The 13,512-nt window shown below is 36.8% G+C and overlaps 1 protein-coding gene across 1 annotated transcript in view; it reads left to right on the top strand.

Annotated features, from left to right (window-relative positions):
- Nucleotides 1–380: 380 nt before the first annotated feature.
- Nucleotides 381–13,512, top strand: part of CDH2 (cadherin 2) — an 80,427-nt gene continuing 67,295 nt past the window's right edge. Inside the window, exon 1 of the mRNA XM_022586890.2 lies at nucleotides 381–745. Coding sequence (XP_022442598.1) covers nucleotides 667–745 — 79 coding nt within the window. The 5' untranslated portion in view covers nucleotides 381–666. The remainder of the gene's footprint in view (nucleotides 746–13,512) is intronic.

Here is a 13,512-nt window from a genome sequence, read left to right as displayed (position 1 = left end):
ACGAAATTTTTTATTTTAACAAGTATTCTCCGACACACTCATTTTGACATTTAATCTTGGATTCATACCCAATTCTGGGTACAAAACCAACGAGTCCTGACCAGCCTGAATGATCTTTGAAGCACTTTGAGCGCTGCTGGGTACACAAAGCACGTTCATTATTGACCTCTCATCCAAGTTGCTTCTTTGGAGAAAGCTACGAGAGCTACAGATATTTTTTACTTAACGAATTGCTAAGTAACAGGTGATGGAGAGTGACTAGCTGACAAAACTAGGTAGAACACTCATCTTAAGAGAACCCAAAGGGGGAGATTTGTCCAAAGAGCAAAGCTGTTTCCCCCGACCCCTACCCCCACCCCCAAGAATTTATTCTGTTGTATTTTGTTTTGCAAACAGACAAAAGGACCGGCAGAGCTCAGGAGGGTTTTGTGTTGCACCGAGGTTGGGGGCAAGAATTTGAAAGGGATCAGTGAATCAGATGTAATGTGGACCCTGCTAAGCCACCCAATCTCTCTTTTTTGCTGACGGTCAGTATTCCAGTTATAAAAAGCTGCAGAGGCATTTCCGCCCACTCGAAAGAACTCTATCCCTGTTTTTATTCTGACATACCTATTATGACTTTGTTCACTAAGCAGAAGGAATTATGGGAAATGGAAATTCAATGGCATGTTTTTATTAAAGGGCTATGTGTGTATCTTCATGGAGAAATTAAAGAACCGAGCAGAATCCTACATTTTCCTTTCAGGTAACAGAAATTGCCTTATTCATTCTCACGAACAGTGATTTGGTTGAACCAGAAAACAAAGTAGCATAAAATGAGAAGACTTATATACAAAGCATATTTTATATTTTTTAAAAAAGAAGTCAGTGATGCTATGAATTTCTGTGATTCTAAAAATCAAATTAAAACATAATCACAGGGACTTCCTTGGTGGTGCAGTGGGTACGAATCCACTTGCCAATGCACAGGACACGGGTTCGAGCCCTGGTCCAGGAAGATCCCATATGCCGGGGAGCAGCTAAGCCCATGAGCCACAACTGCTGAGCCCGTGAGCCACAACTACTGAAGCCCATGCACCTAGAGCCCTTGCTCTGCAACAAGAGAAGCCACCGTGATGAGAAGCCCGTGCACCGCAACGAAGAGTAGCCCCCGCTCGCTGCAACTAAAGAAAACCTAAGAGCAGCAACGAAGACCCAACGCAGCCAAAAAAAAAAAAAAAAAACCATAATCACAAAAAACCTGTGCACATGTATTCTCTGGGGCAGGGGTGGTGGTTTAAGGAGGGAATGCTTAAAAGCCGTGTTTCTCCTTTGCCTTCCTTAGTGCTGTAAGTATAGAGAATTGCACATCTTCTAATCCAGCTGCTGATACTTGGCAACAGACTCTGTTCGTCCCTTTCTGTATGTAGTAGACATTTTCCTGCAAACTGCAAATAAATGAAAGGTTTACAAGCCACATGTTTTTGTGGCAAACTTTATCCCTTTTGCGATACTCTATTTAAACATGTTTTTAAATGTCACCTTCAGCTTTTTGATTTCGTGGCCTAATTTCCCTAATCCCCACTATGTAGATCTTCATCTTAAATCACATAATTTGCTAGAGAAATATTTAGATGAGACTGTGACTTCCTTGATGGTAGAACACTTGCCATGTTTACGTTTAGATTTCAGCTCCTTCCTTACAGGAGGACGGACACGTTCAGACATGGGAAAAGGAGTAAGAAAATAGAATATTAGGCAGCTATGAAAAGGAATCTTATAAATAGAAAAACATTATTAATGTCCCTTTACATTTTAGTTCAGATGTCTAGATTTTTACAAATCTAATTTATTTGAAGAGGGATTAACCTGTATTTAGTTGCCTAAATGTGTTTAAGATTAAGAATGTGTCAAAAAAAAAAAAAAAAAGAATGTGTTGCATACTTCTCTTACTTAAGATCTACTTTGAGTTTAGTAGACCGTCCTGAAAATAAAGTCAAATTTAAAAGTCCTTGGCTATGAGTCATCTTTAAATAAGAGATCTCTGTTAACCTAAAGTAACTCTGCAAGCCTGAGAAATGAAGGTTAACCTCATTAATTTTGTAAAAATTTGCCAGACATCAAGGGATTTGAAACTGCCTAGAAAAATAATAAGATATTCAACAAAGTTGCTTGTTTTAAAGGCTAAACTGTAATCCATGAAAGAATTATCAAAAGGTGGTATATGCATATAAAACAGGCGGTTTAAAGAAATTGACTTTGAACCTGAAAAAAAAAGAATGCTACTCATTAGAAACCAAAACTTGCAGCAGAATGTTTTTATATGGCCATTATGATAAGAACTGAATAAAGAATGTCTCCTTTATAACAAACACTGAGTTTATTTTATCGGAAACTTTTAAAAGAAAATACGTCGTGTAAAAGCTAAAGGAGTACCTATTTTACTTCATCTTGAAATAGTCACATTGGTTTTCTTGCTGTATAATCTCCCAAGGAACTTTGTAGGTCCTCAATTTACCTTTCCTGAGGAGCATTTATGCTATCAAAATTGCAAACTTAGGAGAAATCATGGATCGCATCTTTAGTTGTCTCAAATGCATATTTTTATCTTCCAGAGTTTTTATTTCCAGAGAAATATTTCTAAAGAACTGTTCTAAAGAAATGTCTTCTAAAGAAGTTCAGGCTTTACCTCTTCTCATTGACATTCATTATTATTATTTTTCTTCTTTTTGCGGTACACAGGCCTCTCACTGCTGTGGCCTCTCCCGCTGTGGAGCGCAGGCTCCGGACGCACAGGCTCAGCGGCCATGGCTCACGGGCCCAGCCGCTCCACGGCATGTGGGATCTTCCCGGACCGGGGCACGAACCCGCGTCCCCTGCATCGGCAGGCGGACTCTCAACCACTGCGCCACCAGGGAAGCCCGACATTCATTATTTTTAAAGGGAGTGAGGAGTAGAATTTGGAACTTGAAATACTGGTCGTATCTTTTGCTTTCAAAGATTTATACTCATTGTGACACCCTAGTACAGAAATGACTGAAATCTGTTCATGCAAAGAAGGTGATTGGTCTATCAGAGGAAGAGTTGTGTTTCAAACAGAATAACTTAGGCTTCTTTTACTTTTCTTGATGACATACAAATTCTAGCAAAAGGAAAGCAACCAGATTATAAAGTACAATTCATTAATGCCCATGTAATTTGTTAACCTCTTGAAAGGAAGAGTGACCATTGAATCATTGTCATGATTTCTCGATCACTCTAGCTGTTGCTGCCCTTTCATCCATTGTTACATGGAATGTGATACTTAGATTTTAACTTTGCTCTGGGATTTGATAGCTTTTAATAACTAGAGAACAATACATTTAAAATGATTTTATTCCTGTAGGAGTAGTCCTTTGCTTTTTGTCTCGGAGAAGCCATTGTCTTTTACTTAAAACTTACTCAACAACAATTAAAACAAAACAACCAAAAAAACAAAAAACGAGCATCACGTTCAGCGGTAATATTCACTCAGGGATTTGTTATGATATTGAATTTTAGAATATGTGTATTTTTAGTGCTGTAAAAGATATTAGCAGTCTTCCAGTGAGACTTTCCCATAAGAAATGAAGATCCAAAGCTGTTCAGAGGATTATTGGGCATCAGTGGGACCACAACCAAAACTGAATTTACTGACTTGTGGTCCTCTCTTCTCTTTATTTTTTGCAAACAAGAACAGAATGATAAGAAAAAAAATCTCATCATCAATGCAGTTCCTTCTTATTCAGAGAAAAGTACACTACTAGTTGAGGGTATGGTTCAATTGAGTATAAAACGGTAGTGTTTTAATGGAGATTACTTATAAAATACATGAGATTAGAGTTGGCCTTTATTATACAAGCAGTGTTTTGGTTTGGTTTTTTTTTTAGTATCTTTTAGCTTTATGAATAATTCGCCTGATTAGAAGCTGAAGTTACCTCTGTACTGTACTCCAAATTAAAGTGCATATTTAGTGCCCCTGTTGTTTGGACTATAATTTATTCAAGGCGTGCTTGTTATATAATGAGTCTGATTTTTCTGTGTGATTTGCGGAATCAATCCTATTTCTTTATAATCACATCTTGCATATTATATTGTGTATTTTTGAGTAATTCCCATGTTTAAAAAATGCCACTCATGGCCTTCCTCATATTAAGAGGTCACCCATGGGCTCCGGAAAAGGGGAAATGCTAAGCCTTTTTTAAAAACTAGAATGGCATTTAAATTTTAACGCTGAATCCTACTGTCACTTAGGCATGGTGTACACACGCACTGCCCCTGAATTCTGTGAACCAATTTCGTGTGCATCAGTGATTAGATTGTTCGTTTGTACCTCTGTTGACATTTCTTCTTTTAGCTGAATGGATTTCAGTCTACCTGGAGACTGCTTCTCTCAGTAAAGCCTTTAGCCCATAAAACTCGCTCCCCCACAAAGATAATATGTCCCCAAAACTCCTTGCCAAACAAATTTGCCCTAGAAAAAGATCCTTTACAGATACTCATCCTTAACAAAGGCATTGAGCGAGGAGCAGCTGAGCTGATCCAGACACCACTCTTTCCATAAACACTGATGCCTCTGTGAAGGCACCATCACTGCCAGACTGCCATGCCTCGATCATGTTGAAGCCACCACCTCTTGCCTGTCGCCACGCAGCCTATCGGAGTCCTGTTCATCCTTCTCTGCTCAGATCAAAAGTCGGCTGCCATTTCACTACATCTTTAGTGATCCCCTTGCTCCCTTCGGTTGTAATTGTCAAAAGCTTTGGTTTAGCCCATCTTGTTACATATTGTTCTACTTTACTGTTAGTTATTAGAGCCCTTTCCTCCTAATTTTAAACTCCTAGAGATTAGGGATCTTGTTATCTTCATTTCAGTTTTCATCTTAAATGGCAGACAAGGAATCATTTGGTTAATTTTCATTGAGAGTGGGCTGTTCGGGGAGAAATGGAAATCAACCTTCGTCCTGAGAGGTAATGGGTGCTACTTAGGATGCCCCCAAAGAATTTCGGGCAGCAGTGGCCACATTCTCAGTGTGATGAGGGAACTTACACTCTGTGGCCTTCTGTTTCCCTATGTATGAAGATGGGCAACTAAAGAAAGAATAGGAAAAAATAAGTACATGAAAGTATTTATATCATTGTAGGTGATATTTAAATGAGACATATCACAAACATTCTGAACTCTGAACTCTGGACTTGGAAACAGTAGTACTGAGGGTATTAGTTGACTGCTTCCTCTCTACATGCTGAGTTACTCTGTAAGTTGACCACCTACTCTGTAGTTACTATTTATTCAGAGTACAGCACTAAGTAGACAGATGGATGGATTCACACATACATACAAAATAAGTTCACGTGATGTTAGTAACTAGTACTGTTGGATCTGCGGAAGAGGGTGAAATCCCCACCTTTGTCTTTTGTTTCTTTATATCGAGTCATCCAAGGAATATAAAAAAGAATGTGTATATATATATATGTATTACTGAGTCCTTTTGCTGTACAGCAGAAATTAACACAACATTGTAAATGAACTATACTTCAATTTTTTAAAAAGTTAAATAAAAAAAAAAGGTCATCCTATCCACCTGCTCATTGAAGCAGGTTATAGTTGGTGGTTAAGATGCTGAAACCCACAAGTTGCTTTATGCCCATTCTTAGTGGTCCCCAGTTTTGAGGAGAATTCATGCATACATGAGTGAACACTAGCTCAGCACTAGACTGTTGTTGTTTGCCTTATTCTTCACTGTTGAGGAGCTGGTTGGAATTTGTTCATTCCTCCTGCCAGTTTTCAAACCACCATTGTTTGAGAGGTCATGTAGTACAGTAGAGCACAGACTCTGGGTGGTCTGTGGCATCCCCTCCATGGCTACACGTTTTGCTCATTAGGCCAATGACTAGGCTGCAAACATCAAAACACTTTTGTGTGCTGCCTCTCTATTTGCTTAGCTCTTATTAAGATGCACGATATGCTGTGCTCCTCCCCTATGTGCTCTATGATTCCTATTACTCATCCCTAGTCAACCCAGGTAATAAATAAAAAGAGAGTCTTGCATTCCTTTTATTCATTCTCTGGTTTGATTGGAAAAAGTCAACTCTAATCATGTATTGCTATCAGTGACATGGAAAAAAAAAGAAAGGAAGCAAGTTGGAAAAATTTAGGAATGGTGACTTTATCTATAAAGACTAAAAAGACTAAAATTAACCTAGTGGTCTTTTACCTGGGCAATTGATTAATCAATTAATTGATTAATTATCAATTAATTAATCAATCTCCTGCCTGCCTGTTGTGCAAGTTTTCTTGCTTCCTCTCTTATTCCTTCCTCTCCTCTCTCCTGCGTTGTGTAATATTTCAAATATACGGAAAAGGGCCTGGGGCAGGAATCAGTGTGGCTTGTTGGAGGAATCACCAGACCGCCTACGTGACTGTGGCTGCCCAATGAGCTCCAAGAGGAAAGGAGGAAGAGGTTGCAGGGCCAAGGGCTTTCGTTAAGGGTTTTGTTCTACGTGGTGTGATTGGAAGCCTTTGAGCGTGATTTAATTTATGTTTCTAAAAGGCCACTCTAGGTGTCGTAGAGAGTGGGAGTGATAGGCGAGTCAGAGGCTTCAGCTGTAATTCAACCCAGATAATGGCTGGTGCCGTGGGGGTGATGAGAAATGGCCATATTGGGGATATATTTTGAAAGCAGAGCTGACAGAACTTTCAAATAGATTCCTTTTGGAATAAGACAGGAGTCAAGCTCAACTCCTAGTCTTGTAGTCAGAGCATTTGGGTGAAGGGTGAAACTGTTCACCATGGCATTTGTTGAGGGCAGAAGTGAATCAAGAGTTGGCTTTGGAACCTGTTCAGTTTGAGTTGCCTCTTCGATGTCCAAATGGAGGTGGCAAGTGGGCAATTGGATATAGGAGTCTAGAGCTCGAGGGAACAGTCAAGGTTTATATAGACTTTCTCAACAATCTTCTTTGTGTAGGTGGTTTTTAAAACCTTGGGGCTGGTTGAAATCACCTAGGGTGAGAATGGAAAGAAGTGAAGATGCCGGGCTGAAGCTTGAGGCATCTTACAGAATTGCAGAAGAAGTAGCCAGTGGGTTAGAGCGAACCAGAGGAATGTTCCATGAAATTAAATTCATTTGAAGTGTGTTAGATTCTGATTGTTGATTTCGTTGACTGTCCTTAGTATTAGATTGTTTGATGTATGATGATTTGGGATTGTGGAATTTTTGTTTTCATCTCTCATTCTGCCCTTGCACAAAACCACTCTGAGCCCAGTCCCAGCCCCATTTCCTGGCGTCAAATGGCAACCTAGATGCTGTGCCCTACGTCTTCTGACCTTCAAGCCCCTTAACCCAACAGAAGCTGAACTTCCAGTTGTCCCTGCCTGCTTCCTATCCAGGTGGCAATTTACATTAAGTTCATTTCTGGTCCACAGAGATGTTTATTTTGTTTTAGAGTGTGGCTAGGTTTTGTCTCTCTCTTTTTAAAAACTCTTTATACTTCATCATTGCTGCCTGTTTGGAGCAAGGTGGTCCATCGAAAACATGACCCGACTGTGCCATGCCACGCTATCCAGAAGTCTCCTTCATACCTTGCATTTCTATTTGTTCTTGGTTTTTATAACCCTCTTTTTTTTTAAATGGGATTTTTTAAGATGAAAAATTCACATGTAATAGATCTTTCATCATCCCCGTTTAGGTGTATGTTTTTCTGTCTTTGTCTCAGTTATTTACGTCTGTCGTTTTAATTCATTTTAATGACTCTGGAAGTCAAATGTCTAAGTTACTTTTTTAAAAATAGGGCTTTTAGTATATTATCCTAAAACATTAGTATTGCTGGGGCTTTCAGGCAAAAAGATGTAATTCCAACTGGTCTGCTTAATGCATCTACTTACCAGGATGGGATAAGGATATTGTCTTAGCCTAGCTCAGTTTATTGTAGCTAACACATGCAGACTGAGAATTGGTTAAGCTGGGAGTAAACAGTGTGTACACAGGATACTTACCTTGACATCCTCTTAGTTAATGTAGTGAAAATCCTTTAATACATGCCTGTGTATTCATGGGGTAAATCAAACATGCAAAACCTTTATCTCTGTAAAACTTAGAGATACCCTGACCCTTCATAAGTTTACCTTAGAGCTGGACTAAGTGCCATAGTGTCATTCGGAAAAGCGGGGGTCAGAATAATGTCCCTGGGCAGAACACTCATGCACCTAAGATGTTTTCAGATAAATCACAGTGTGGAGCATACATGAGCTGGCCATAATATTACAGTGTGTGACCATTCATCCCATGCACTTTGATATAATTAAGGAGAATGGTGAAATAGAAGTGTAATCATTTCTCCAAGAGGGAATGTCAACCCATTAATGAGTAGAAGGCTTATTATTGTCAGTTGAAGCAGCAGATTTTTGCCCAGCAATTTGGATTGCTGAGTTGGTGTGTTCACAGAGGTAGATGTTCATTTCAGGCTGTGATAGAAGGGAGGGGAACACTTTTGAAGAGGATTTTTTGTTTCACTTGTTTGTTTGGTTGGTTGGTTCTTTTAAACCAATGACAGCATTTTGGAATGACTGCAATTTTGGGCATTATAATAAAAATTTAATAAGCATAAAATATAATTTCTAAATATAAATAAGTAGTTGACATTTAAAAGAGTATTACTCAAATATTTATGCATTTGCGTAAAACCAAATAATCTTGAAATAGCCCTTTACTACTATCATATTGATGCATTAAAATCATAGCCCATTTTTTTAATTATATGTCATAGATTACTTACCCTTGTTTTTCTTGTGACTCTCTGCAGTAGATCAGAGTAAGTACTAAGAAATACTGCCTGGTTAGGCTGTTGGAAGAATACTTTCATGCTACTAGCGCAGCTTTCTAGGGTTTATACAATAATTCTTCAAAAAGTTGGAAACCGGTCTACTGAGACAATAAAAAAATGGAGGCCATGTTTTTCCCCAGGTTATACAGTGATGTTTACCCACTAACAACCCATTAATTGAATTTACATTAGAATTTGTTCATTGCTTTTACTACTTAAATTTCATTGGCGACTTAGGGACCTCATATAATTACTTTGAGCAACTTCATTGGCTCTGTGAAAGACATAGTAACATTGATGACATTTTTATGGAATCCGACATATATTAAATACTTAATACTCATCATGTTGCTCATGTTCAGAAAAACGTAGACAGCCTTTAGAAATAACGCATGTAATATTGTGGGTTTTGGTGTTGCTTTTGTTAAATTTTTAGTTTGTTTTCTGTAGAAAGTCCAACTTTGCTCTTTGCAAAGTTCTTTCCAGTAGCTAGTGAGCCAGCATTTCTTTGGGGGGAATTTGGCAGTAATAATTGGGAATTCAGCTTTTAAATTATGAGTTGTGTGTTATGGCAGATTTTCAAGAGCTGTTTTATATATCAGTACATTGTCATTTCTTCATATATGACAAGGATATTTTTCTCTAAAATCGAGTAAAGGAATAAATATTTCTTAAATTGTTTTAAGTGTTTAGGATAAAAATCTTATCCTCTCTGTTTTGTAACTTTACTGTCAGCAAATAATTTGGGATTTAATAGTTTAATAGTTCAATGGACTTTAATTTCCGTTCATGTGATATCATGTCATACTGTAGGACTGAGTTGCTTAATGAACATTATGTTCTATGTACCTCTTTCTTTTATTCAAATTTTATAAAATGTACAACATCCTTTTGTTCCTTGGTATACCCATGTCTTACTTAGTAAGTTGGGCATTCTGGGGAGACATTCCCTCTTTCTGGTCTCTGTGGCACATTTTTAAGCCACATTGTTGAAATTGATTTAAACACAAGATTAGTCTAGTTTTGTTTTTTCCTTTCTAGTGGTATACTTGAAAACTCCAATTAGCAAGAATTTCTTTTTTCAGCAAAGTTTATTCGGAGAACTCTGTTTTCTTTAAAAATTAACAAAAACCTGTCACAAAACTTAGGAATTAGGATCCTTCTTTGTTGACATAAGTAGCCTGAAACATAAAGCTAACTAAATTGCATCAAATTTCAGAGACTAATAATCATACATTTGGGAAAAAGAGCTTCCACACAACCTGTGTTCTGTCAGAGTAATTTAATTAGAGGTAGTGATATTTCAATGTAATTTGTTAATGGGCACATTCTGCAAAAAAAAAAAAAAAAAAAGTAATTCTGCCTGAACACTGATCATTTAATATATTTTTAGCTGGATTCTGTCAAAAGAAAGGGTTTTCATTGAATTTCATGAAACAGAGATGCCTGGAGGAAGAATATCAATGAAGTGAAGAACAGAAGAACAGTTTAAATTTTTTGAGTTACTAGAATTGCATATAAGGGAGAATGTAATAACCTTACTGCTTTTCCAAAGGTTTAATATATGAAATTGTATGCATAGCATTATTGGACAATTGAAAATCTAAATTTCATATTTTGAATGTCATAATCATCATCCCTACTGCTTGTTTTGATTTTTTTCAATTTCACGAAGAATATCATAGCTCTTTATTCCTTTCTTTTTTTTGTGGCAACTTGTATATAGATGTTAGTTAAATACTACATGACTTGCCCTGGAAAGAAAATGAAATAACAGCTTCTCTAGATTTTATAACATTTTAGAGAACATTGTAATAAAACCTCTTGCTTTTGGTGGGGAAATACCAACGCTTTTAGTAATAAGAAATATTTTAGTTGTATTAATCTGATCTACAATAAGTTTGATTCTGATTTATTTCATTTCATAGACACTTCATCCTAATTCTGCTGCAGTGAGAGGGATTTAGGTCACTCAAGTTAAGACCTTATCATGATAGGCTAGGATATGCTGCAGTAACAATTACCCCCATTCTTCTGTGCTTAACATAAAAAAATGTCAATTTCCCCTTCCTGTGAAGAAGTCCTCCGTGGAAGCAGGAGACTCTCCAGGGCAGTGCTCCATGGCTGGGCTCACTCACCCCTGGGGGTTCGATCCTGTTATTATCTGCGTTTAACATGTCCTTTCATAATTGCCACTGCAGGGAAAGAGGGCATCAACTTTTTTTTTTTTTTTTAAATTTCTGCTGTTCAGCAAAGTGACTCAGGTGGTGCTCTCTCTCCCTCTCTCTCTCTCTCTCTCTCTCTATATATATATATATATATATATTCTTTTTTATGGTTTATCCCAGAACATTCAATATAGTTCCCTGTGCTATACAGTAGGACCTTGTTGTCCATCTATTCTCTATGCATATACTAACCCCAGACTCTCAGTCCATCCCTTCCCAACACCCCCCACCCTGCTGCCCCTGGCAATCACAAGTCTGTTCTCTATGTCTGCGAGTTTTGTAAAGAAGTTCATTTGTGTCATATTTTAGATTCCACATGTAAGTGATACCGTAAGGTATTTGTCTTTCTCTTTTTGACTTGCTTCACTTAGTGTGATAACCTCTAGTTGCATCCATGCTGCTTCAAATGGCATTATTTCATTCTTTTTTTATGGCTGAGTGATATCCCATTGCATATATGTACCACATCTTCTTTATCCATTACTCTCTCAATGGACATTTAGGTTGTTTCCGTGTCTTGGTTATTGTGAATAGTGCTGCTGTGGACATAGGGGTACGTGTATGTTTTTGAATTATAGTTTTGTCTGGCTGTAGAGGGTATCAACTTTTAAATGTTGCTGCTGGGAAGCGATATGTGTGACTTCAATCCCCAGATTTTATTGGCCAAAGTAAGCCACATGGTCATGCTGAAGGCCAAGGAGATGAGAAGTGTCATCTTTATGAATGTTTAGAAAGAGGAGAAAAACTGAAATTATTGGTCATCATTCGCAATGCCAACTGAAGCATTAATATTTCAGCAGTATGGCAAAATAGATCAGTGTTTCCCAACCAGATTGCCAAGAATGGGATATAAATGTGCTGTAGATACTCATGGTTGAACTTTTTTATAGTGTTAAAAATGTGAAGGCATTTTTATTATAAAATAGGTCAGTAAATTAACTCACAATAGTGAAAATTACATTTGAATGCTCTTTCATGGCTTTCTGTAAAAACTTCCTGAAAGTTTTTATTATTTTTATTATTTTTCTCTTTTGCTAAGACTTGCATAGACCCAAGTCTCCACATAGCATCTCCCCAGATCTTTTCATTGACCAAGTACTCGCCGCACATGGAGTGAGCACCAAAATGTCCCCTTTCCCACTGAAGCCCCCCAGTCACCTGATCATTGTTTTTATATCAGTGTGTTTATCCTAAGTGAAAATTTTATGCAAATGTTACTTTTATTATTCTTTCAATTTAATTTGCTTGCATCTTTTGCTCATACTTTCCTCCATTAAATTCTAAAAGAGAAGGAATATATAAATTTTATGTTTTTGTCAGGTACCAGAGAATTATTAACTTGGTTAGATTTCTCAGTTGTTTATTTCTTCTTCCCTCCTTCTTTTTCTTTTTTCCACTTTCTTCTTTTGCTTTTTTTCCTTTATTCCTGTTGGATTTTAAAGTTAACAGTCAAAATCTTTTCTCGATGGAAACCAATAGTTAATTTTTGTGTGTTTTTTAAAATTAAAATGTCTCTATTATGTTAAATTTATATAGGTTTTTGGAAACAAATTCCTTAGAATTAAATTGATTGGTTTTCCTGGACATAAAATTTACTAAATTACTAAACAGGACTGTAAGTTGCAGAAATGGATTGCTTTCAAAATATTTTTTGATTATCCAGAACTGTAAATAATGATTATATTTTGTACATTTGTAAGACTTTCAATTATTAAATTAAGTGAAAATTAATATTCAGTATTCCAATTTAGATTACAGTACGTTTAATTTTCCAAGCTTTTCATATGCCTTATATTTAAATGTTTTAACAATGCAGAAGACCTGAAATATATTTATTTTATAGTTGTAATATTTATAATATTCATTAGTATATTATAGGATAATATTACTTATACTTTACTATTTATATATTATACGTATATTATATATTATTTACACATAGATTTTCTGAAGCTATACATGCCTGCAGTCTCTTTTGTCTTTAGATTTCATTTTAAAGTATGTTTACTTTCCCAACCCAGTGGAAAATGAAAAGACTTCAGTTACAAAAACCCCTTCAAATGTTTTCCCTCAAATTGGAATTCATGAGTCCTTATAATTATTCTCACACTTGGTCTAAAGGTTTTATTTGATGCAAAAGTGAGCCAGTGAAGCTACATGCAGAACTAATTGTGTGGTCACTGTACCCCAAAACAACCAATTTAGGCAGAAGAAATTTGGGATTCTCTTAAGCAGAAAGTAAGGAAATTCCTTTATGAGATTGAGTATAGCACTACATGATCAAGTTCTAAAAGCCATTTATGGGATTTTACACTTAATGCCTTAGGCCAAAATGCCTCACACAAAGGCAGAATTTCTTAGTTTACCAGCCTATATATGTATCATCAGTGGTATACTGGAAACCAAGGAAGTAGAAGAAATCGAAAAGGAGCCACTTTTGAATAATACACTCAGGAGAGGTACTG

Source organism: Delphinapterus leucas, chromosome 14 (genome assembly GCF_059928025.1).
Source record: "Delphinapterus leucas isolate spDelLeu-1000000601 "Yukka" chromosome 14, BTC_Dleu_Yukka2, whole genome shotgun sequence".
NCBI lineage: Eukaryota > Metazoa > Chordata > Mammalia > Artiodactyla > Monodontidae > Delphinapterus > Delphinapterus leucas.
Note: the sequence above shows the minus strand (reverse complement) of the source record. Positions and strands in the feature narration are given on the sequence as shown.